At 50.7% G+C, this 24,549-nt stretch overlaps 1 protein-coding gene across 9 annotated transcripts in view; it reads left to right on the forward strand.

Annotated features, from left to right (window-relative positions):
- Window positions 1-24,549, forward strand: part of SLCO2B1 (solute carrier organic anion transporter family member 2B1) — a 52,541-nt gene that overhangs the window by 13,326 nt on the left and 14,666 nt on the right. For 3 of the 9 annotated variants that reach the window (XM_086340837.1, XM_086340832.1, XM_086340835.1), the window contains exons 3-8: window positions 504-641; window positions 2,493-2,655; window positions 6,474-6,707; window positions 6,941-7,039; window positions 9,548-9,738; window positions 22,768-22,870. In XM_086340837.1, coding sequence (XP_086196963.1) covers window positions 504-641; window positions 2,493-2,655; window positions 6,474-6,707; window positions 6,941-7,039; window positions 9,548-9,738; window positions 22,768-22,870 — 928 coding nt within the window. The remainder of the gene's footprint in view (window positions 1-503; window positions 642-2,492; window positions 2,656-6,473; window positions 6,708-6,940; window positions 7,040-9,547; window positions 9,739-22,767; window positions 22,871-24,549) is intronic. The other 6 variants (XM_086340838.1, XM_086340833.1, XM_086340836.1 and 3 more) reach the window with 3 other exon arrangements.

A 24,549-nucleotide genomic window follows, 5' to 3' on the forward strand; every position in this document is an offset into this window, starting at 1 on the left:
CGATCAGGTTTTCAGGAGGGCTGCAGGCAGGCAGGATGTTTGCGTGGGGCTGAGTGAGGTGAGAGTGTAGCTTGGGGGTTCGCTGTGTGCAGGTGGTCTCCCAGGGAAGTTCAGGTGAGGACTGGGTGGGGTGGGGCGAGGTGAGATCTGGGGAGCTTCCTGGGGACAGGAGGGGTTCTAGTCCAGCCTGGGAGACCTCTGGGGACAGAGGGGCTCCCACCATCCTTGGCCCCATGCAGACTCTACTCTCAGTCCTGTAGATTTCAAGTCTCCCCCAGACCCCTGGGGTACCCAGGACAGCTTTCCTATTTTTCAGGCCTGTGAGAATCCATGCACTACCCCAATAATACTTTCTCTCCTCTTGCCCTGGACTCTTTCCCTTCCTCTCTCTGCTCCTGCTCCTCCTGTATGTCTGTCTCCTCTGACTCTGTTCCTCCCTTTCTCTGTCTCTGTCTCTCTGCATCCTCCCCCACGACTGTCTCTACCTGCGGCCCCTCCGCCAGTTCTTCGTCCTGTGCCACAGCCTGCTGCAGCTGGCACAGCTCATGATCTCCGGCTACCTCAAGAGCTCCATCTCCACGGTGGAGAAGCGCTTCGGCCTCTCCAGTCAGACCTCGGGGCTGCTGGCCGCCTTCAATGAGGTACTGGCCCTGGCAGCACAGCCACGGTGCGGGGGGAAGTGGTGGGGAATTGAGGGAGATTCTCACCTCCACTCCCCCTCTCTCACGGCCCTAATGTAAACCCTTCCCCTAGTGCCACGTGCAACCCCATCACAGCTCCTTCCGATCCCACCCTTGAGGAGCGGGGCTCTCTGCTGGGGTTCACGGAGGATTTTAGAGCTAGTCAGGGTCCCCATTACCCGCACCTCCCCACCATTCTCCTTTTGGTTACTTCACCTTTTCAGGCACCTGACAATTGTCTGGCCCAGGAAGGAATCAGAGGAAGCCAACTTAACAGTAGGGAGAGAGGTTTAAGTGAGATCAAAGGCAAAACTTTGGGGACCTTAGGGTAGAGAAGGGAGCAGATGATACTAGACTGTGGAGTTGCTGCCGGATCCACAGGCCTCTGCCTCTGGGCTGACAGCCCAGCCACGAGGCCTGGACAAGCTCCTCTGGGTGGATTTGGAGACCAGAGTTCATCTGTGCCCAGCCCCTCCCCCACCAGATGTTTTCCGCCTTGGAGAAGGCTGTTGTCCAGAGAACACTCTCTCCCCACCCCTCAAGATTTCTGTGAAATTGTCTCTCCCTAGGGTGATGTGTCACATTCCTCCCAACCCAAGGCCCATGGTCTCCACTCACTCCCCAGACTCTCCTTATCACCCCACTCCCAGATGTCAGAGATGGGGGAAGAATGTCTTTACTGTAATTATGCAGTTGTGGGATCTCGGACAAGTCAATCCCTGACTCTAGGTCTCAGTGTCCCATCTAAAAAATGGAGAGTGACTGTCCCTCCCAGGATCAGTCCTCCCAAGGCCCCTCTGCTGATACTGCCCCACTCCATCAGCAAAGAACCGGGGTTCACGGGTACGTTCCCCACCCACAGTCACAACCAGGAAGCAGCAGGGTGGAGCACACACACCCCAGCTTCTGACAGCGGAGCCTGCCCTGCCCTGCCAGCTCTCCAGTCCCCTCCAGCACCCACATCCAAGGATTTTAATTCTAAGGCTTGAAATACCAGCCTTAGTCCTGTGGCTTTAGACTTTTTTTGTGCTTAGTCGCTTAGTCGTGTCTGACTTTTTGTGACCACATGGACTGTAGCCTGCCAGGCTCCTCTATCCGTGGGGATTCTCCGAGCAAGAATACTGGAGTGGGTTGCCATGCCCACCTCCAGGGGATCTTCCCAACCCAGGGATCAAACCCAGGTCTCCCATACTGCAGGTGGATTCTTTACCATCTGAGCCACCAGGGAAGCACTAAACAAGACAGAAGTTCTGATTCGGGGTTAGGACACATGGGCATATCTACTCTGTGCTGTGCTCAGTCATGTCCAACTCTTTGGACTGTAGCCCGCCAGGCAACTCTGTCCATGGAATTTTCCAGGCAAGAATACTGGAGTGGGTTGCCATTTTCTATTTTAAGGGATCTTCTTGACGTAGGGAATCGAACCAGGGTCTCCCATGTCTCCTGCATTGGCAGGCAGATTCTTTTTCACAGCGCCACCTGAGAGACCCAGACTTCATTTATTTCCCATTCATGACACTCCAGAAGCTCAAATCCCTGTCCTTTACTGTCCTACTACCCGTGTTTTAACATGGGATCCAACCCACACTCTAGAATGAAATTGAACTTCTAGCCCTGTCCATGCTGCTCTTATTTCTCTCCTCTATTGGAGCAGTAAGTAGAACACATCCTAGGAGGACCCAGAATCTGTGTTTTTAACAGGGACCCAAATGATTCTTATTCAACCATTCTGCAGAAGGGAACACTGAGATTGGTGATTGAGACAAGGATGCCCTCTGCTCTACTTTCATGGGTCCTCTCATCCCTTTGCAGGTGGGGAACACAGCCCTGATCGTGTTTGTGAGCTATTTCGGCAGCCGGGTACATCGGCCCCGCCTGATCGGGTGTGGAGCCATCCTTGTGACCCTGGCAGGCATACTCATGACTGTCCCGCACTTCATCTCAGAGCCGTACCGCTACGACCGCACCAGCCCTGGTAAGAACAGGAGGGGCTGGGCTGAGGGTGGACATGAGTTGCCACATTACTGTACACAGGGTCCACTCCCAGGCTTCCAGTGGTCAAGATGGGTCCAGCTTCCCAGAACACCTATAGTCCCCCACACCCCACCCCACTGCCTCCTTCAGCTTCAGCCCGGATGAGTCCTTCTGGCAGCCCTGGGCAGTGGTGACAGGGGGGTAGTCCTGGGGCAGAAAGCCGAGGCCCTCTGGGTTTCTCTTGGTGAGGGCCTGCTTGTATGGTGCTGCTTTTTTTTGTTTTTTTTTTGAGGTGGAGGTGGATTTAGGTCCTGGTCTGTGTGGGTCCTCAAGAAATATTTGTGGAATAATAATAACAGTATCACACACCACTTACTAGGTACCACTGTTCTAAGCACTTAATGTGTACTGATGCATTTAATTTACACAAGAAGTCAAAGCATTGATGAAAGAATGAATGAATGAAAGAACAAACAAAAACATGAAAGAATTTTAGATGGAATAGTGAAGCCCCTGTTTAGCCCAGAGGGATTTTGTTGAGAGTCAACTTGACAGATGGATGCCTGTACCTTGGAGAAGGACTCAAGCAGTCTTCCCTGTCCCATCCATCTCTCCACCCATTCACTCATCTACCCATCCATCCACCTTCCCATCCTATCCATCTACCCATCCACGTACATACCCATCCACTCATCAATTCATCCATCTGCCTACCCACCTACCCATCCATCTGCCTACCCATCCACCCATCCACCCACCTACGCATCTACCCATCCACCCATCTACCCATCCACCCAACCATCCATCCACCCATCCACCTACATATCTACCCATCGATTCATCCACCCATCTACTTATCCATCCACCTACTTATCCTCCCCTCCATTACCCCTTCTACCCTCTCTGCCCATCTGTCCATCTGGTGGTCCACCCAAGAAAACATTTGTGCTTCCTACTTTGTGCTGGACCCTCTTGAGGGGCTCAGTCCTTGCCCTCTGGGAGCTCCCAGTCTGGCAGAGAAAACAGAGACAAACAATACCTCCCTTCCCCCCACCCAGTGTATCAACTGTGAGGAAGGAAGAACTGGGCAGAAGAAGCCCAGGGAAGGAGCCCACAGCCCAGCCTGGCATCATGGAAGGCTTCCCAGGGGAGGAGAGCTGTCAGAAAGCATCCTTTCTCCCTTGTCCTCCCATCAGCTCAGACCCCAGAGCTCCTACTCTGTGCCAGGTCCAGGGATGGAAAGATGGAGCAGATACAACCAGCCCTAAGAAGCTCTGAGGGAGCGTGGGTTGGTGTGAGCATGGGCAGCTCTGCTGCAGAGAGTCCAGCACAGGACAGCCAGGGGCAGCCGGTAGAGACCTGAGTAGAGGATGGACCCTGGAGGCTGGAGTGAGCTGGAGGAGGTGGCATCTGACTGTGATGTAGAAAGAAAGTAGAGGAAGCTGCTCAGGCAATGGCTGGAAAGTAGGGGAAGTCCCAGAAGACAGCAGAGTGCTTCTCTAGCCTGAGTGGAGAACTGTCAAGAGGTCTGACTCAGACGCCAAAAAATTATGCTTACTCATATTTCCCCATCCAGAATTTTCATTTTAACAGAGTTTTTCCTGTGCAGGGTCACACACATTCTCCATCCTCACCACCATACAACATCCTTCTGCTCCTTATGGAATCCCAGGAAAACTTCTCCTGTCTGAGCCTCAGTCTCCAATGGGTGTCCATTGGAGCATCTGTCCAATGGGTGAACTGGACTTGGTGACCTCTAAGTACCCACCCTGAACTGACATACAAGGCTATTTCATTCACTCATTCCTCATCATTAATTAATTAATTATCATTAGGGTGGCTCAGATGGTAAAGAAACTGCCTGCAATGCAGGAGATCCAGGTTTGATTCCTGGGTTGGGAAGATCCTCTGGAGAAGGAAATGGCAACCCACTCCAGTATTCTTACCTGGAGAATTCCGTGGACAGAGGAGCCTAGCAGCCGACAGTCCATGGGGTGACAAAGAGTCGGACATGACTAAGGGACTAACACACATACACAGCATTCAAAAGATATCCTTGGGCTGCCCAGGTGGCACTGCTGTTGCCGCTGCTGCTGCTAAGTCGCTTCAGTCGTGTCCGACTCTGTGCGACCCCAGAGACAGCAGCCCAACCAGGCTTCCCCGTCCCTGGGATTCTCCAGGCAAGAACACTGGAGTGGGTTGCCATTTCCTTCTCCAATGCATGAAAGTGAAAGTGAAAGTGAAGTTGCTCAGTCGTGTCCAACTCTTAGCAACCCCATGGACTGGAGCCCACCAGGCTCCTCCATCCATGGGATTTTCCAGGCAAGAGTGCTGGAGTGGGGTGCCATTGCCTTCTCCCAGGTGGCACTAGTTGGTAAGAATCCACCTGCCAATACAGGAGACTTAAGAGATGCAGGTACGATCCCTGGGTTGGGAAGATCTCTGGAGGAGGAAATGGCAACCCACTCCAATATTCTTGCCTGGAGAATCCCCATGGACAGAGGAGCCTGGTGGGCTATAGTCCATGGGGTTGCAGAGTCAGACATGACTGAAGCAACTTAGCACCCAGCACATTAATATTTATGTGCCAGGCCGTCTGCTGGGGACTCAGAGGTGGAAAAAAAGACAGATCCCTATAATCACTTTCGTATCTAGTCAGCACTGTCACAGGCACCACTCACCACTCCTAACGCTTACAACCCTTTGAGCAGGTGTTATCATTATCCTATTTTATGAGTGAGGAAACTGAGTCTCAGAGAGGGAGGTACTTCCTCAAGGCCCACAACTAGTAGACATCCCCTGCTAGTCTGGCCCTAGAGCCTCTGCTCTGACCACTGAATTCTTCTGCTTGTAAGTTCCATATTTCTGTAGAACCTCCATTCTAGGAGGCTTGTTCGACAGATGAGGAAACTGAGGCCAGAGGGGCTGAGGTCCTCTGCCAAAGTCTCACCGTCTTCAACCCAGGCAATCTGGTTGAGGGTCCAAGTCCTTGAGCTGGGTTCACATGGCTTTTTCCAGCCCTAGAGAGTGTCTCACTGGGCTGGGTGGACATGGCTCAGAGACCCAGCTCCCAGAAAGGACTTGGCCAGCCACAGAGAGGAGGCCACTTCTCTACCCACATTTGGGGTAATAATAGTATGAGGGTCTTCTTAAGTTTGCTCACCAAATATTTGCGAGCTACAGGAAACAAATGTCTGGCACTAAATTAAGAAATTTCCCTTTATTGCACTCTACCTCTGCGTCCCGAGCTGACACGGAGCCCTTCCCAGAATGAAGGCCTAAGGGCACCAGTGCCCTCCGCAGCCCAGACTCAGCACCCCTCCCTTTTTCGGCCCTGCCTTCAGCCCTGGCCTCGACCCTTACACTCTGTGAGCCAGGCATGCTGAACTCCTCAAGACCTTGGTTTCACATGTGCTGTGGCCTCTTTCTGGACCCCACCCCTGACCACCACCTTCCCTTTCTGGAAAATCTTGTTCTTTCTTTTCCGCCCAGTTCACACCACCTCTTTGAGCTGTCCTACCCCACCCTCACTCAAGGTCCACCGTCGCCATGGCGCTTCCACATACCTCTGCTCAGAGATGTGGCATAGGGTGGGTTAAGAGCACGGACTCAGAACCGGACTGCCTGGGTTCCAATCCTGGCTCCACCCCTTGTTAGTTGCTGCCTGAGCATCAGTTTTTTCATCTGCAAAATGGGAGTAATGAGAGTACCCATCCCCTGGGTTTGTTGTGGGGGTCAGAGGGATTCAGAAGAGTTCCTCCCATCAGTAAGTGCTATATGAGTCTTAGCTATTGTCCTAATACTTTTATCATCTCTCAGCAGACATGCCACAAGACTTTGAGGCTTCCCTGTGCCTGCCCAGCACCAAGGCCCTAGCTTCAGCCTCATCCAACAGCAGCTGCTCTAGCTACACAGAGGCTCGGCACCTGGCTGTGGTGGGGATCATGTTCACAGCCCAGACCCTGCTTGGTGTGGGCGGGGTGCCCATTCAGCCCTTTGGCATCTCCTACATCGATGACTTTTCCCACAACAGCAACTCGCCCCTCTACCTCGGTGAGTATGTACCCCACACCTCGGGCTCTGAGGGGGGGCCAGGCTCAGGTCGGGCTAAGTACAAATCCCTGCCCTCTGCCCTCTGTGGCCACTAGAGGCCCAGAGGAGCCCTGGAGAGCTTCCCAGGCCTGAGCGGGGGAGATGGGCTGCTCCTGCCCAGTGGAGGCTGAGCAGGCCCTGACCTGTGAAAGGAAGCTGGGCCAGAGGGCACTAACCCAGGCTTCCTGTCGCAGGTATCCTGTTTGCAGTGACCATGATGGGGCCGGGCATGGCCTATGGGCTGGGCAGCCTCATGTTGCGCCTTTACGTGGACATTGATCGAATGCCAGAAGGTGAGCTTCAGAGCACACAGTTGTCCCCAGGGCCACACAGACACAGTTGATCGACTGCTGGTCTCATAGGAGACACTGAACCAGAGGACCCAGCAACCCCACTGACCTGGGACATGCCTCTTAACCTCTCTGAGCCTCAGCTTCCCCATCTTTGAGATACTCTCTGCCCTGTCCATCTCCCAAAGCTGCAATCAGAATGCAGTGAGAATGTGGAGATAAGCCAGCAGTTGCCATCAGATGGAGAGTTGTAATTGTTGCCCCTGTTGTTATGAGTCTTCACCGAGTTCCACCCTGACTCCCCGCACCCCAGGCCCTCAGCCCTCTGCTCAGATACACTATGGGACAGACAGGGCCATGTATTCTCTTGGTCTCTTGGGTGCTCCCATCTTTATGGGGGACAGACTTCAGGACTCAGAGAGGACACTGGCATGATGGAGAGAATTTTGGAGCAGGACTCAGTAACTTGGGCCATCTCAGAGGGGAAATTCGGGGTGACCTCTAAGGACCTTTCAAGTTCTGACCACCTCAAAGCCTGGCCACCTATGCTGAGGGCACCATTTGGGGAAAAGGAGTCTCTAATCCAGGTGGTGGTCAGGGTGGGTCAAGGTGTGGAACTGAAGCTTGGTTCGAAGACAGTCAGGACGGGGGAGTGTTGGGGGTCTCAGAGCTCTGGCGTTCTGTGGGGAGTGAGAGTGGATTGTTTCTAGAACAGGTCACTGTGGCGTCTCAGCTGCCTGCTGGTCACGCCAAGCAGCTCCAGGCCCCCAGCTCTGCCTTCTGCATCCTGCTGCTCAGATGTCCCATCCCTCGCTTGGAGATTTTCCAGCAACCCTAGAAGCCTTAGGTGACACACACAAGAAGATGGACAGGCAGATTCTGCTTCTTGTTATCCAGCTTCTGCCCAAGGGTGCCTCTAGTCAGGATAGGTCTGGACAGCTCTGAACAGGAGTCACTAGGGGTGGCCCTGCCCCAACCCCCTTCCTTCTAGAAATCTGGGCCCAGGATCCCAGCTTGGACTCTACTTACAATTCCATTCTCCCTTGATGAAACAGTCCTAAAAGTCAGGACTCAGTTTGCCAGCACACCCCAGTTCCGGAGAAGGGAGTATGTTTCTGGCTCTGTTGATATCCTGGTGGTGCTGACACCTTCACAGGCAGACATGGCGTTCCTGTGGACTGTGAACCAAGGTGCTGTCTCGCTATTCCTTCTGTCTCTCTGGGGGATTTCACTGGTTGGGTGGGTCACATCCACTGCAAGCCCAGACCAGTATGTGAGAAGCGGAAGATCTGAGATGGCTGTGCGTGAATTCCCACCAGCCTGGAACACAAGATGGGGGAATAATAAGTGGAGGAGGAAATTGCACAAAAGCCAACCCCACCCCCACTTTTACAGATGCATTTGCTGAGTGCTGACTGTGTCCTCTGGGCCCGGTTCCAGAGGCTCTCAGGACAAAGCATCTGGGAGCCAGCCCCACTCATGGGGTTGATGTTGTCATGCATCCATACTGTTAGAAAGTGTTTGCAGGTGCTGTGGCAGTTGAAGAAGGAGGTACCTAACTCAGCCTTGGGGTCAAGAGGTCTGATGGCAGAGGTGGGCACTCCAGTAGGGAGGCACATCTGGGACTGTTGTTGTTGTTTGGTCGTTAGGTTGTGCCCAATTCTTTTTCAATCCCAGGGATTGTTGCCTGCCAGTCTCGCCTGGCCATGGGATTTCCCGGGCAAGAATACTGGAGTTGGTTGCCATTTCCTTCTCCAGGGGATCTTCCTGATCCAAGGATTGGGCCTGCATCTCCTGTGCCTCCTGCATTGGCAGGCAGATTCTTTACCCCTGAGCCACCAGGGAAGCCCATATCTGAGTTAATCTTGTCCTGATTATACCTAGATGGGGCTCAAAATCACCTAGGGAACTTGTTAAAGGTACAGATTCCTTGGCTACCTTTCCACCCCCTCCGGTGGCAGTTCTAAGTTGATCTTGGAAAAGGCTGAGTATTTTTGATAACACCCCTTGTGATTTTAACCATCATGCAGGTCTGAGAACCCCAAGAATCATTCTAGCCACCAGTTTAATAATAACAATCACAAAATAACAGTAAACAAAGAGCAGACACTGTGTCTATGTTCTATGTGCCAGCACTGTTCTAAGTGGTCTACACAGACTAGTTTCTATGATTCTCACATCAGCCTTATGATATAGGTACTACTAGCATCTCTGCTTTTCAGGGGAAGAAACCAAGGCACAAAGAGGTTAAGTAACTTGCCCAAGGTCACACTATTTCCAAAGTCCATGACCTTAACCATGACACACACTGCCATAAAGTTGAGAAAGTCAAGGCCTAGGAAGGGTCAGGGACGTGCCCAAGGTCACACAAGACACAACTGGCAGAGCTACAACTGATACCCAGATCTCCCGACCCCGGCCCAGGTCGCGTCCTATTTCAGAGGCTGATCCGAGAATGGTGGCCAAGAAGCTACATACAGCCCATCCCGACCCTAACACCCTCTCTTCCAGGTGGCATCAACCTGACCTCGAAGGACCCCCGATGGGTGGGTGCCTGGTGGCTGGGCTTCCTCATCTCGGCTGGCGCGGTGGCCCTGGCCGCCATCCCCTACTTCTTCTTCCCCAAGGAGATGCCCAAGGAGAAGCAAGAGCTTCGCTTCCGGCGAAAGGGCTTGGCAGTTTCAGACCCACCTGTCAGCAAGGTAAGCCCCTCCCTGTCCCACCCTAACCCAAGCTCCAACCCCCACATGCTTGTCCTCCTGTATAACCTTCAACTCCATTCTCCTGGGCACAGCAAGTCACAGCTTCCAAAGCCATCTCCATAGAGCTCTGTCGCATTCCCCAGCATTCCTGCATGGTGCGTCTCCCCTGCCCCTTGCACAGCTGAGGGGATGGAGGGCCAGAGCCGGAAGTGACCCACCCAAGGAGATCTGGGTATCAGTTGTGGCTCTGCCAGTTGTGTCTTGTGTGACCTTGGGCACGTCCCTGACCCTTCCTGGGCCTTGACTTTCTCAACTTTATGGCAGTGCGTGTCATGGTTAAGTACTGCTGGGACCAGAACCCAAAGCCTATCTGAGCCCACGCCCCTTGCTCTAACCACTACCCTACTGCTTCTGCTTGTCGCTGAACGTGCTTAGTAGATTGTGAACATGCTTCAGCAGTGCTGAGAACTAGAAGGAGGTGGAGAGCTTACAGGAGGGTCTAGAAGACTTCTCTGAGGAGAGGGGGATTCCACTGGACTTTGAAGCCTGTGTGGAAGCATGGCAAGGAGAGGGAGGGCCATTCGAGGTGGGAAACAGCCTGGACAAAGGACTTGGCTCTAGAAATGACCATGGCCTTTTCAGGGACAGTGAGGGGACAAACAGGTATTGAGTGCCTCGCTGGGGACCAGGCATCAGGCTGGACTCTGGGGCTCAGCATGTGAGCCCCAGCCTTAAAACAGGCAAAGCCTAGTGAGGACAGAGTCTCTTTGATAAGTAACAACTGGCTGAGTGCTGCAAGGGGATCTCACTGAACCATTCTGCTCAGCTCATGGGGCAGGTGGTCTCTCCTCAAAGGACCCTACTGAGGCCCAGAAGGTGCAGGGATGTGCTCAAGGTCACATGTGACAGGAGAAGGCAGGACTATGTGAGGCCACTGGACAGGAGAGAGGATTCTGGGATAGGGTTCTCTACGTTTTCCAGGGACCCACAAAAACACGAGGCCCGAGAAATAATACGTTGGCTCTCAAATACAAAACAAAAATGACAAAATGGAAATGTGTTATAAAAGCTCAATTATATGTCATTAAAGTCAGCTTCATTCATTTTTCTTTAATACTCATACACATTTCATTATATTCACCACTCATTATATTCTGAAAATTTGTGGGTTAGATTTTCTCTTTTCCCAAGTCTGGGTGTATAAAGACAAATACTCCTATTTCACCTTTACACCTCACCTCCCACTCCCCACACGCAAACACATAAACAATACTTGAGTGACCAGATGTATGGGGCTGTTCCCACACTGATCAATTCTCTGCAACATCCGCTGGGTGTCCTACAACCTAACTCCTTCCTGACTCTGTCCACCTGGAGACAGTATCAGATGCCACAGGGTAAGGCTCACTCCCACAAGACTGCCCCTGCTGCAGACGCCGCTCATGAGCAGGAGGCCCCTAAGTCACCTTCAACTTCTGTCTGACTTGGCTACAAATCAGAGTTTCCCACAATGCCCTCCTCGGATTTGATTATTTGTTGGAATGGCTAACAGAGCTCAGGGAAACACTTGTTTACCAGTTTATTACATAATAAAGTGAAAAAGTGAAGTCGCTTACTTGTGTCCAGCCCTTTGCGACCCCATGGACTGTAGCCTACCAGGCTCCTCCATCCATGGGATTTTCCAGGCAAGAGTACTGGAGTAGGTTGCCATTTCCTTCTCCAGGGGATCTTCCTGACTCAGGGATTGAACCCAGGTCTCCCGCATTGCAGGCAGACACTTTACCATCTGAACCACCAGGGAAGTTCCCCACTACATAATAAAAGTGAAGTGAAGTGAAGTCGCTCAGTCGTGTCCGACTCTTTGCGACCCCATGGACTATAGCCTACCAGGCTCCTCTGTCCATGGGATTTTCCAGGCAATAGTACTGGAGTGGATTGCCATTTCCTTCTCCATAATAAAGGATATGATAAATGATACAGATAAACAGCCAGATAAAGAGATGCCTAGGGCGAGGTCTAGGAGGGTGCTGAGCACAGGAGCTCTGTGGAGTCCAGGTGCATCACCTACCTGGCACGTGGCTGTGTTCACCAACCTGGAAACTCCCTGAACCCTATACTATTGGGATTTTTATAGAGGCTTCATCATGTCAGCGTGATTGATTATTAAGTCTATTTTCAGCTTCTCTCCCCTCTCTGCAGAATTAGGTTGCAGTGGTGGGCTGAAAGTTCCAAGCTTCCAATCATGGCTTGGTCTTTCTAGTGACCAGCCCTAACCTGGAGCCCAGTGGAATCACTTCATTAAAACAAACGATGTTCTTATCACCAGGAAATGCCAAGGCATTTAGGGGCTCAGTGTCAGATGCTCTTACCACTCAGGAAATTACAAAGCTCCAGGAGCTCTGGGTCAGGAACTGGGATCAAAGGCTAAATATTAGAACAAAAGATTTTCTTAGCACCCTTATTTACAGGAGTTTTAGGATCTCTATGCCAGGATTTTGAGAAACCACAAACAATCATAAATTAAGGAAGTTAGTTGTTGCTAAGTAATTCTAATTTCAAAGGGACAATTTATAAAAATCCTGTCAAATATTTTGCAGCAAGAATAATTCAATTTAATGTTGCAGGTTGGTGCATTTGAATACATTTGCCATAATGTGAGATAGTGTCTCCTTCTTAGAACAAGAAAGTCTGGGCTTAAGGCGAAGGGCTGAAAATGCCTCTGCCGGAAAAGCTGAGATTCAACCCCCAATCAGTCTGATACGGCACCCGCACCACTTTGTTGTCCACCCCCTGCTGCAGCAAAGGGTGTCTACATGGGGCTGGGGGACTAAAGAAAATTGATGTTGGGACAGCCAGCAGGGGCCAGAACAATTAAAGCCTTGCCTGCCAGCTTCAGGAGCAGCGGGTAGCCCTGGAGGCGGAGTCCTGTGGGCTTTATCACCAGGTGCTAGCACAGAAAGGATCGGAAGGCAAGGGAAGGTGTGCAGAGAGCAGCTGGGGGCAGGAAGATTGATGTGACAGCTATGGCGTCGGTCCAGGCAGGAACCGGTGCATTTGCAGTAAGGCAGGGTGTGGGGATGGGTCCAAAGATCCACGAAGGAGGGGAAACACATAAACCTGTATCCTGCTCTGCTATGGGTCAATCATCCCAGAGACAGCGAAGGGCTGATGCTGGCTCAGAGGCAGGGGAAGGCAGGCGTTGGAGAGAGATCAGTTTCAGGGAAAGGAAGAAGACAGCTTGGAACCACAGATGGTCCTTCCCGCTTCTGTCTAGCTTGGGCCAAAATATGAATGAGATGGAATTCCTGGAACTTGCAGAAGAGTTCTTAGAAGCAGGGATGATCACAGAAGAAGGGAAGGGACTGGTTACCAGTTATGGGTAATCTCCAAGTTGGGTACTAAATCTGAACAGAGAAGTGCTACTTGGGCCTGGGGTGGGATAGGTGGAAGAAGCAAGGGTGAGACTAGGCTAGGCTGGGCTCAGTCATGTGTCCTTGCTCAGTCATGTGACCTTGAGCAAGTCACTTCCCCATTCTGTTCTATTGTGTAAGACACTGGGTTTACATTCCTGAAGCAATGTCTTGTGTGTCTTGGATTCTGAGAACACACGATTCCTTGAGTCAAAGCTGCTGTGATGCAGAGATTCTCATTTTAAGAGCTATGTCTTTGTGATGCCTTGAAACCCTGGCTCCTAGGCTGTGAACCTGTCTGACTGTCTGGATTCATTCGTCAGCACATGGGGGATGGGGAGTGGTGAGGGAAGGGGGTGAGAGGTTCTGAAAAAAGAACCGAAGGCCGAGAACATGATGATCTGCTTCCAGCAGCTCTCAGGTAATAAATATTGAAGTGGGAGGAATTGTTCTCCCGCCTGCTGAGGCTGCCTCGGCTTGCAGTTGCTTGGGCTGGCCCAGTGTGCTCAGGCCACTGATGAGGTGGACGGACCATGAGGAAGGGCCCAATTAGGTGAAAGTCCAAGTGTCTTGACATGGTAGAGTATCTTTTGCAGAGAGTAGAAACAGGCAAGAGAAAATGAAGGGTCAAGGGGGAGGCTATTTCTGAAGTCCCTTCAAGCACCCCCTCACAGGGGTTCTCTAAATACCTTCCTAGAAGTAAATGCAGCTTTTACTGGTATCCAGGATGACTTTTCACTTTCATGCATTGGAGGAGGAAATGGCAACCCACTCCAGTGTTCTTGCCTGGAGAATCCCATGGACAGAGAAGCCTGGTGGGCTGCTGTCTATGGGGTCGCACAGAGTCGGACACGACTGAAATGACTTTGCAGCAGCAGCAGCAGCAGGAGATGGTGGTAGGTAATAGAGAGGATTGTATGACCCAGAGAAGGTCTCTGGCCTCAGTCTCTCTGTCCATGCAATAGGCAGAAGACTGAACAAAGTCTGCTAGCTCTGGGAGGTTTAATAGTAACATGAATACTTTCACAGGGGGAGAGTGTGAAAGAAAGTCCCACAGCCCCTGCCCCAGGGAGCTCTCAGGTCGTGACAGCAGGCCAGGTGCGAGAGATGGAAGATGACTGAAACACAGCTGAGGTCTGAATGACAGAGTTCTCTGCCAGGGGGTAGGGGATGAACAGTCTCCACAGAGAAGACTATGAGGTGGGGGGTGGGGGAGGCCATACCCGTACAGGAGCGTCAGGAGCTCAGCTTCCCTCCCTTTGGCTCTGTCCATGTGTCTGTGACCTGAGAGCTTGGGTGGCTACGCAGACATCTTTCTAGAAGGGAACTAGGGTAGGCCTCACCTCTCTCAGGTCTCTGCTTCCCTGTCTTCAATTAGCCAGTTTCTAAGGTCCTGTCAAAGGCTCGGGGCTCCTGGCAGATGGCTCTGCAGCGCCCATGTAGTAAAGAGGTTTCCTAAGTGCATCCTAGCAGGTCATCTGGCCCCATATGGGCAGTGGCCATAGGATCCCATTCAGCCAGCAGCCCTCTTTGCTCTCCAGGCCCTTTGGCTCTTCTGAGCTGCCCTTGGTCCTGGGCCAGGGACTGAAATCAGATCCCCTGGGGACTGCAGGTCCGCACCCTCTGAGCACCACTTGCCTCTCTTTCCCAGGAGTCTCCATGTCTATTATTTTAGGGTATCTCCCAGAGTCTGGGATTCTATACTATCTGGTTTTAAAGTTCTAATTTTATACTAGTTGTAGGCTCTCAAGTATTTGTGTTCTATTGCTTTAAGATTCTAGGCCTCAAATGCTGTGTGACTCCCCAAATTCACTTTTCCAAGTAGCTACAGTTTTGGCCTAAGACTCTGTGCTCCCTCTTGCAGCCCCTGCTATGTGCCAGGTGACATGGTCTTCCCTGTACCCAATGTCTGTCCTTAGCTGGCACTGCCTCCAGATCCCTCCCAGTTGGTTTAGGAGTCCTTCCCCTTCCCAAGTGACCCAGCTCTTGTGACTGCATCCTCACCCCACCTCATCCAGCTCAGCCGTCACTGCATCTTACAGACAGAGGGTTTGGGTCAAGATTGTGTCCAGAGCTTGGCCAGCAGCACTTCCCCCCGCACCAGTCTGTGAAAGGTCAGGGCTTGGCCCCAAAGGGCTGAAGACAGGCTTCTTCTCCCCGGCACGATACTGATCCGAGCTTCCTCAGTCATTGGGTATGGAAAGTCCCTTGGGGTGATCTGCTCTGTGGCTTTTAAACTGCACCCCATAGGACCCCAAGGTTGCCACCACAGGGAGACTTAAGAGAGGGGTTCCCCAGCAGGGCCAAGGACCTTCCTCCGTTATACTCACACACTTTAATCAGACAAGTTCTACTTTTTGATGTTTTTATACCAGTCTTTTGGGTGAGATATAAATTGAGAAGGGGGTTCTATTGCAAAAACCACTTTTAACCAATTAAAAAAAATTTTTTTTAAAACACCAGCATAGTCCAACACCGCCAAATGATAGAGGAGGAGACTGAGACTAAAGAAGGGAGCTGACTCTAGCTGATCTGGCCCAGGATGCAACATACAAGCATTTCCTTGGTGTCTGAGTCTAAAGCCGCCCTCTGTGGCAGGGAGGAAGGCCAGCAGCAGCTTTGTCTGCGCCATCCCAGCCTGCATGTGAATTCTAACTCTGTCACTTACTAATCTGAAATCTGTAAAATGGGAATAACCAGACCATCTACATCCGTGTGGAGGGGGTTGTAAAAGGAAATGAGATGAGGTTGTGAGGTGGGTGGTTCAATACCTAGCCTGCAGTCTCAGTAAACAGGAGTGCTTGTTCTTAGCATGGATCAGGCCAGCTCTTAAAAGGAAAAATGACTTTTTTTCTGCTATTCTTCTTAGATGCTTTTCTATATCCTACTTCCACTATATTCCATAAAAGGTTTAAAGGCTACTCACACCAAATACCTGTACAATACTGGTAAGAGAGTGGGAAATAGGCCAACTTGTATTGCCTACTCTGTTCTACGCCCTTTGTATTAATTAGCCCGTTTAATCCCTGTAATTTACCTATGAAATAGGTTCAGTTTTTACCCCTGTTTTGCACCCGAGGGTCTGAGTTGCAGAGAGAGAAAATAACCTAGTAGAATTGCTAGTAAAAGGTGGAGCTGGGATTCAGGCTCAGAAAAGCTGTCGCAGGGCCTGTGCTGAGTCACTCAATCAAGACCAAGACACAGAAAGATAGAAATAACAGCAAAAGGTTATCAGAATGAGAGAGAAACAGAGACGAATTTAGATGCTATTATTAAAACACTCACTTGGTCCTGAGCTTTCTGGTAGCCACAAGGAAAAGAGACACGATCAGTTGCAAGAAACTCATGGATGTAAGAGAGCTGGGAGCACACCACCCTCCTCCCCCACCCCTCGCCCCATAGAATCTTAGATGCCCAGGAACTCTGCTAGAAAACACCATCTCCCTCCTGTGGGAGATAAGAAGTTGAATAGAAAACCCTAGAGGATACTCAGGAGAAGGCAATGGCATCCCACTCCAGTACTGTTGCCCGGAAAATCCCATGGATGGAGGAGCCTGGTAGGCTGCAGTCCATGGGGTCGCTAAGAGTCAGACACGACTGAGCGACTTTACTTTCACTTTCCACTTTCATGCATTGGAGAAGGAAATGGCAACCCACTCCAGTGTTCTTGCCTGGAGAATCCCATGGACGGAGAAGCCTGGTAGGCTGCAGTCCATGGAGTTGCACAGAGTTGGACACGACTGAAGCGACTTAGCAGCAGCAGCAGCAGCAGCAGCAGAGGATACTCAGTCTCCTCCTCTAAAACTTGGTGGTATTGGACTGTACCAGTGTTTTTAAAAACTGTTTTTTGCAGTAGAACCCCTTTCTCAATTTATATCTCACTCAGAGGACTGGTATAAAAACATGGAAAAGTGCAACTTGTCTGATTAAAGCATGTGTGTATGCATGTGTATGTGTGCGCATGCGAGTTTGTATGTGTATGTTTGTGTGTGCATGTGTGTGTGTCTGTGTGTGTACAAGTTGAGCAGCCATCCTGTGGCTGCTTCCCATGACCACGTGTGATGGCAGCTGAGGGCTGGCAGAGAGTTCCACATCACCCACTAGGGTCAGCACTGGCTCCACGGGGCTGGGGTCACAGTCCTGGCCCAGCGCCTTCGAGGAACCCAGCTTCCTCCGAGGACAGCTCCTGGCCTCTGCAGGCCCCGCAGGCAGCGGGTTCTCCCACGTGCTGGACCACACACAGCGTCCCCACTCCTGCGGGCTGCAGCAGTCAGCACACAGCCCAAGAGGGGAAGTTCGGACCAGATCCCAGACCTGCTGACCTGGGCAAACCACAGCCCAGATGTGTCAATCTCTGAAGCCCGCTCTGAGCAAAGGCTCGATGATTCCTGTTCCTGGAGCCCGCTCTTAGTCAGGAGTCCTCAAAAACAAATGTGGGGAGGGAGGCGGAACTTCTGAAGGCCGAAGAGACAGGGACTGGAGGTCAGTGTTCCCAGTACCCACAGAAGAAAGCCCAAATCCCTCAGCCTGGCCCTCTGAACCGCCCCACTCTTGCCCTGAGAGGTTCTTTTCTTTCCCCCAAAGCTAACAATGACTGTTTATTCATAAACTTGACAAGTGAACCCATCTGCTGTTACATTCATTTCTTGAGAGGATCAAAGGTGTTAGAAAAGTAAGTTTTAAAGAGTATAAAGAATACTGAGACAATTTCTGATTGGCAAGCATTCTATTAAAATTGTTTCTGTGGAAGTGGGGGAGAATCTCTAATTGGTTTCCAGATATATTTGACAACCTATGGAGGGGAAAAAAGAGTAGTTTGTGAGTATTTCAAAAGAAATGGTGGTTCAGTGTTAAACCTGGCAGGTTTTTGTGTCTGGCCATTTCTTGTAACAAATAGAGGTTGATGGGGTGCTTTTCTGTGGTGATACTCTCACCATGGTCCTGAGAGGCTCTTAGCCACCATCAGGGTGGTTCCCCCACCTCCCATGCCCCTCTCTTCCCGACATCACCCTTCTGCTAGTACTACACCTCTGCTTCAAATAACCTCTCCCTTCCTGTCGATCCGATCCCAGACCTCACCTCTCCCTGGATGCCCTCCGGACCACCCCCCCCCCCCAGCCCCTCCTGTCCCTCCCCTCCTGTCTCCAAACCCCAGAGGGCAAGATGGTGCTGGGGGTGGTAACGGAGACTGCTCTGCCAATTACTCCCCGGTGACACATGCCCTTTTGGGGGAGGCCCTCAGTTTCCTCTTCTGTGAAGTAGGTGCAATAATAATCCCTCCATCAGACTGTTGTGGGAATTAAATGACAGGGTGGATGTGAAAGTGCAGTGTAGACCACAGAGGGTGTGCACATGTCGCAGCAGATGTCACTGCGGCTTTTACTGTTTACTTGGGGTCAAGGAACCCCAGGCAAGGAACTCACAAGATGCTGCGTGTCTGAAGGATGGGCCTGCCCCACCCCCAATACTAAGATTGGGAAGAAATCAATCTATCCCCACCCTCCTTACTCCCATTCCTGGGGCGGTACCCTCTCCCTCTGGGACCCAGGAACTTCCCTAGCTAGGCTAGGCCTGAGAATGGAGTAAGGAGAGTTTCTAATTCTCCTTAAGAGAAACTCCCATTCCTGGGGCGGTACCCTCTCCCTCTGGGACCCAGGAACTTCCCTAGCTAGGCTAGGCCTGAGAATGAAGTAAGGAGAGTTTCTAATTCTCCTTAAGACAGCATGTCCAAAAGAAATATCAACATGAGTCACAAACATCGTTCTAAATGGTCTAGTTGTTATTTAGTTGCTAAGTCATGTCCCACTCTTTGTGACTCCATGGACTGTCACTTGCCCAGGCTCCTTTGTCCATGGAATTTCCCAGGCAAGAATACTGGAGTGGGTTGCCTTTTCCTTCTCCAGGGGATCTTCCTGACCCAGAGATCAAACCCTGTATTGGAAGGCGGATATTTTACTGCTGAGCCATCTGGGAACCCCAAATGGTCTAGTAGCCACATTCAAAAGTAAAAGAAATTAATTTTAATAAAATATTTTCTTTAATCTGCTATATTTAAAATATTTCCATTTTACCATAAGTATAAAAAACTAATTGTGAGATATTTTCCATTCGTTTTTTTCATACTGAGTCTTTGAAATGCAATGTGTACTTTACACTCTGGCCCATCTCAGTTTGGACTAGTCACAGTTCCAGTGCTCAGTGGCCACATGAAGCTGGTGGCTGGTGTGTTAGACAGCACAGCTCTGAGACGCAAATGAATAACAGACCCACAGTGCCTCATCCAGAAAAATAAGACTCAGATTTCAGGCCCCTTCACATCCTCCCACAATGGTGCTTTCTAATTCTGCCAGCCCTGCACCAGATCTCTGATTCACAGGCTTGGTGATCAGATGTGTGTTTTTAACTCAGGCAGGCTTAAGCTAAATCTTAGTTCTGTCCCGTGCTAGTTGGGTGATGTTGTGCAAGTTACTGTCGACTGGAAAAAAAAAAAGCACAACGCAAGAGTTGTGAGTTAAGTTTTATTTGGAGCAAAATGAGGACTATAGCCTGGGAGATAGCATCTCAGATAGCTTCAAGCTTCCTGCCAACACAACAGCATCTCCTGTTGATGTTCTCGCATTTCTTCCAAGAGCCTGGTGTTGCCTGTACCCACTGCCCGTTGGAGCCATCTCTTGCACTCCTTCTTTCCATAGATGTTCCTCAGACGCCACCATTTGGCTCCAGGCCTCGTGCTAGGCACCAGGGTTTCAACAGGGAAGGAGGTAAACGTGGTCCCTGCTCTTGCAGAGCTCAGAGGAGAGACACCGAACAAGGTTTGACTCAGACTCTAAGTGTCTATAAGGTAGATTATTCCTGGTTTTCTCTGAAAATCAACTTAACTTCTACTCTGAAGGCCCATCCTGCTGGCTCAGCAGGAAAGTCAACCTCAGCCTTTCTCAGGGCTCTCCCACCAAGGTAAAGCAAATGTCCTAAGGTCTTACAGGATATCCAGGCACCAGGGAGGTCCCCTCCTCACCACCACCGCACCCCCAGCAGGCATCAGCCTCAATTCCCCATGGCCCATGTGGTCCCCCTTAACCTGTTTGGGGCTGAGGAGCTCCATGTGGGTGGGAACATGGGAACTCAGCCTCTTTCAGTCAGTCTGCAGCCTGCCCCTTTGAAGTGAACTGCTTCTTTGGGCACTGTCACAGAGGCTATGTGGCTTTCTGCTGCTCAGGGAACCCACAGACTGCTCAGGGGCCTCCCTCTCACCTCACACTCTCCACAACTCTCAGTGTAATCTCGATGGAGTCAGGCTTTGGAAACAAAAGCCAGAAGGGAGAGAATCTTGCAGCCATGACTTTTTGCCCTGCCACAAACCTCCCCTGAGGTCAGAGAATCCAGAGCCCAGTACCTGCTGGGATAGAAGTAGAGAGGAGGAAGGGAGAAGCCCACAGGGGAACAAACACACTTGAACTGATTTTGGAATAAATTTCCTTACCCGGGCGAGGCTAGGTTTAAGCCAGTCAACACCTGGAAGCAAGGTGGAGGAGGCTTGGAACAGGGCACTCATGGCGTGGGAGCCCTCATGGAGGTTCTAAAATGTGGGGAAATCCCACATTTGCTCCTTAGCAAAAAAGATGGGCAACAAAAGAGAAGGTGTCATATACCAGCCAGAGGATGAAGCTTACAGGGGCTCACAGAGGCTTTATGGGGAGAAAAGAGGCAGAACTGAGACCCCAGATGGACTCTCCAGCCCAACCCACCCTTCCCCAGGGTGGACAGCACTCCAGACCAGGGGAAGCCAGCTTGTGCTAGCATGGTCCTAGTTATGGGGAACTCACTTCCTCCCAAGACAGCCTTGTCCAAACTGCTTGTCACACTGGGCTTCAGTCTTCTTCCATGGAACTTGTTGCTTCTAATCCTCGTCTCAGACTGCACATAAAAACGTAGTAAAATCAGGACTTCCCTGGTGGTACAGTGGATAAGAATCCACCCTCCAATGAAGGGACACGGGTTCGATGCAAGGTCTGGAAGATTCCACGTGCCACGGAGCAACTAAGCCTGTGTGCCACAACTACTCAGCCCGTGAGCTGCAACTGCTGAAGTTCATGCTCCTAGAGCCTGTGCTCTACAACAAGAGAAACCACTGCAACGAAAAACCCAAGCGCTACAATGAAGAGTGGCCCCTGTTCTCCACAACTCAAGAAAGCCAGGGCACAACAACGAAGACTCAGTGCAACCAAAAAAATAAATTAAAAAAAAAAATTTTTTTTAATGTAGTAAAATCAGACTTCACTAGATCACTTATATTTGAATGACCCTGTGCCAGTAGCAACTTCTCTAAGACTTAGTTACTCATATAAAGATGTGCACAGTAATAGTACCTGTATGAAAGCATTGTTGTATTAGAGCAGGGCGGGTAGACAACGCAGCACTCAGTGCTGGGTCGCTCAGAGCATTGGTTCCCTCCTGCCTTTAGGGTGAACTGACCAAATGCACACAGGCCCTGGAGTCAAGCCATCTGGATTCAGGTCCTAGCCAGACCACTTACTAGCTGTGTGACCGGGCAAATTACTTCATCTCTCTGTGTCCCAGTTTTATTCCCCTGAAAAACAGGGATTATACTGTTCTTAAGAAAGTTGCTGTGGGGTTTCAATGAGTTAACAGTCTTGTCATTGGAACAGCACTGGGGTGATAGTAAGTGCTTAATAACCATTAACCGTTATTTAACATTTTATCCTTCCCTCCTTGGTGCAGTCAGAAGACTGCAGTTGTATCACCCCAATCTCTTTTCTGGGATTGAAGACCTTTTTCTCAGGAGTTGCACAGAAGCCATCCTTTCCCACATGGCAGAGCACACCCCAGGGTAGCTGTGAGCTTCCTCGCAGTGTGGTCCAGGGGCTGAGCAATCCCCTCTGGCTGTGGTCTGACTCCTCCAAGAGGATAAGGGGGCTGTTGCCTCTTGCCTCCCCCAACCCAGATCCCTTCCTGTTGCTGCAGACAGGATGGAACAGGACAAGCCCTGGAGGCACCTGCTCGTGGTGACTCTCTGAGTGATGGCAGCCATGAGTGATATAAAACTCAAGACAGTGCGGTGATAACCTTTTATAGAAGCTGGTGATGCTGCTGGTTGTGGTGAAGACAGTGGTGGGGATAACAATGACGGGAGAGACAGTGATAACGACATTAGTGATTCTGATAATGACGTTGTTGCTGGTGATGTGAAGGGTCAAGTGACAGGATGATGGCAGTGATTGTGAGATTGTGCAGGTGCTTGGTGACCTTCCCAGAGACAACAACAATAGTAAGGCCAATCTTGGTTGTTCATTGGTGGTGAAATTGGTGATATGAACAGGGGTGATATTTAAGATGATGAAAATAATGACGGTGGTGGTTGCAGGAACTTTGGTTATTATGATGTTAATAATGGTGATGACAAAGTTCAGCCGTTGGAATTTCATCCGCTTTTCAAAAACCACTTGCTAAGTATCTACGGGGCCAAGAACAAATGGGACGCTGCTGGCAGTGACAGACCCCTCGTCCTCTCCTCCCCCAGAGCTCCCTTCCCTCTCCCACAGCACTTCTGAGCAGAATGTTGGGCATCTAACTGACTGCCCACGGCCGTGTGTCTTCCCAGGGTGAGGATTCCTCTTCTGAGCAGAGCCCTGCAGACTCCCCAGAGAAGAAAGACAACCTAGCTCAGATTGCCCCAGACCTGACTGTGATCCAGTTTATCAAAGGTAAGTGAGCTGAGGCCAGAGGTGGGGCCAGAGGGGCAGGTGAGACTGTACAGAACCCAGCCCCCTGTCTGCCTTTCTTGATTCATCTTCCATATCTACAGGCCCCTCATAAGCACCATACATTTCTTGTAAGACTTTGCTCATAGGATCCCTTTTGCCTAGAACATCATTTTTTATCACTATCTATTAAAAGCTTCCTTGTACCTCTAAGTCAAGCCATTCTCTCCATCCCTCAGCCTGGCTCTCCCTGCTGTCAGCTCTCTGAACTCTCAGGGCTCCTGTATCAGCTCAGATCTGTGCTGTCCAACCCTTCTACCAAACAGTGAGCTCCTGAGGGTCTGGCTTGTGATGGCTCATCTGTGACCCTTTTTCTCCTCCCACTACAGAGCCGGCAAACAGGAGGCTCTCAGTAATTTTTTTTTTTTTATTAAAGTCTTTGGCTGTAGCATGGGTGAAAGGAACTCTGGGCTGAAGTCCAGAAATCTAGACTTTCATCTTGGGTCCTTGCTCCTCCTCTCTGGGCCTCAGTTTCTCCATCTGTACAGTGAGGGGTGAAATCCATGTCACTCTGACCCTGAGACTTTGAGCTAAATTGATCAGTAACCAGGGTCTATGCTGTGGCCATGTCATCCTATCTAAAGAGTCTGATCCTGCAAACCCAGAGCCTGCTGTGCATCAGGATCTTGTAGGGCACAGGATGGCAACTCAGAAGAAGGGGTGGTTTAGAGGCCCACCCCTGGCACTGCCCAGTGTACGATCTTTTAGAAGTTACTTTCATCCCCTAACCAGAGTTTCCTCATCTAAAAGACTGGGTCAGTAATCCTTGCTCTGCCTCTCTCAAGGACTGTTAGGAGACTCAAATGGGATGATAAATGGAAGGTCCTTTACATACTATTAAAAAGCTATGCTTATATAAGGTACAATTATTTTTTCAATTATCATTTCTGCCCTGCTGTTATTATTCTGACCATATCTCAGGACAGTAAATTGAGTGGCCTGTGGTTTAGGAGGGTGATAACCACAGGGTTTGCTTAAACCACCCCCCATCCCCAAGGACTTTTGTATTAAGAAGTTAATTAGGGGAGAGTTTCTTGGGGAACGTTTCCTAGGATTTGATGTTGGGGTACTAGTAATCTAGCCCCTGGTGTCCTCAGATTTGATATTAGGATATCAGCCACCTATCCCCTGGTGCCCTAGGATTTGATGTTAGGGTACCAGTAGCCTGGTTGTCCTCTATTCCTAGGGAAAGAAAGGCCTGGAACCTGTGAGGCTGGACCTAGAGGCAGGGGCTTAGACTGCCTAACCTGAGGTCACCCTCAGCTGCTGGAAGGCCCCAGTGCCCTGCTCCATGGAAGAGCCTATTAATCATTGCTTTGGCGTCAGCCCTGAAGAAAGCTGAGGCCAGTCGCAGAAATTGGATCCTAGAGTGGGTGTCCTGGGCCAGATTATCTCTGATGGTTTCAAGCTCCTACATGATCCTAGGAGAGACCAAGACAGGGTTGGCACAGGCTGGCTTCTCGGCTTCCTGCTGAGCTCCAGGGAGGCCAGTCTGATCCTAAGGTTTGGCCTTGACAACCTGGGACTGGGAGAGGGAGAGGCAGAGAGAAGAATCAACATAGTCTTTCAGCTGCTGGAATCCTAAATTCTTAGAAGAAGACAGCCTCTGAGCTAAGGAAAGG

The sequence above is a fragment of the Bos grunniens genome, chromosome 15 (genome assembly GCF_055505025.1).
Source record: "Bos grunniens cultivar Pamir isolate PY7600 chromosome 15, Bosgru_T2T1.0, whole genome shotgun sequence".
Taxonomy (NCBI): domain Eukaryota; kingdom Metazoa; phylum Chordata; class Mammalia; order Artiodactyla; family Bovidae; genus Bos; species Bos grunniens.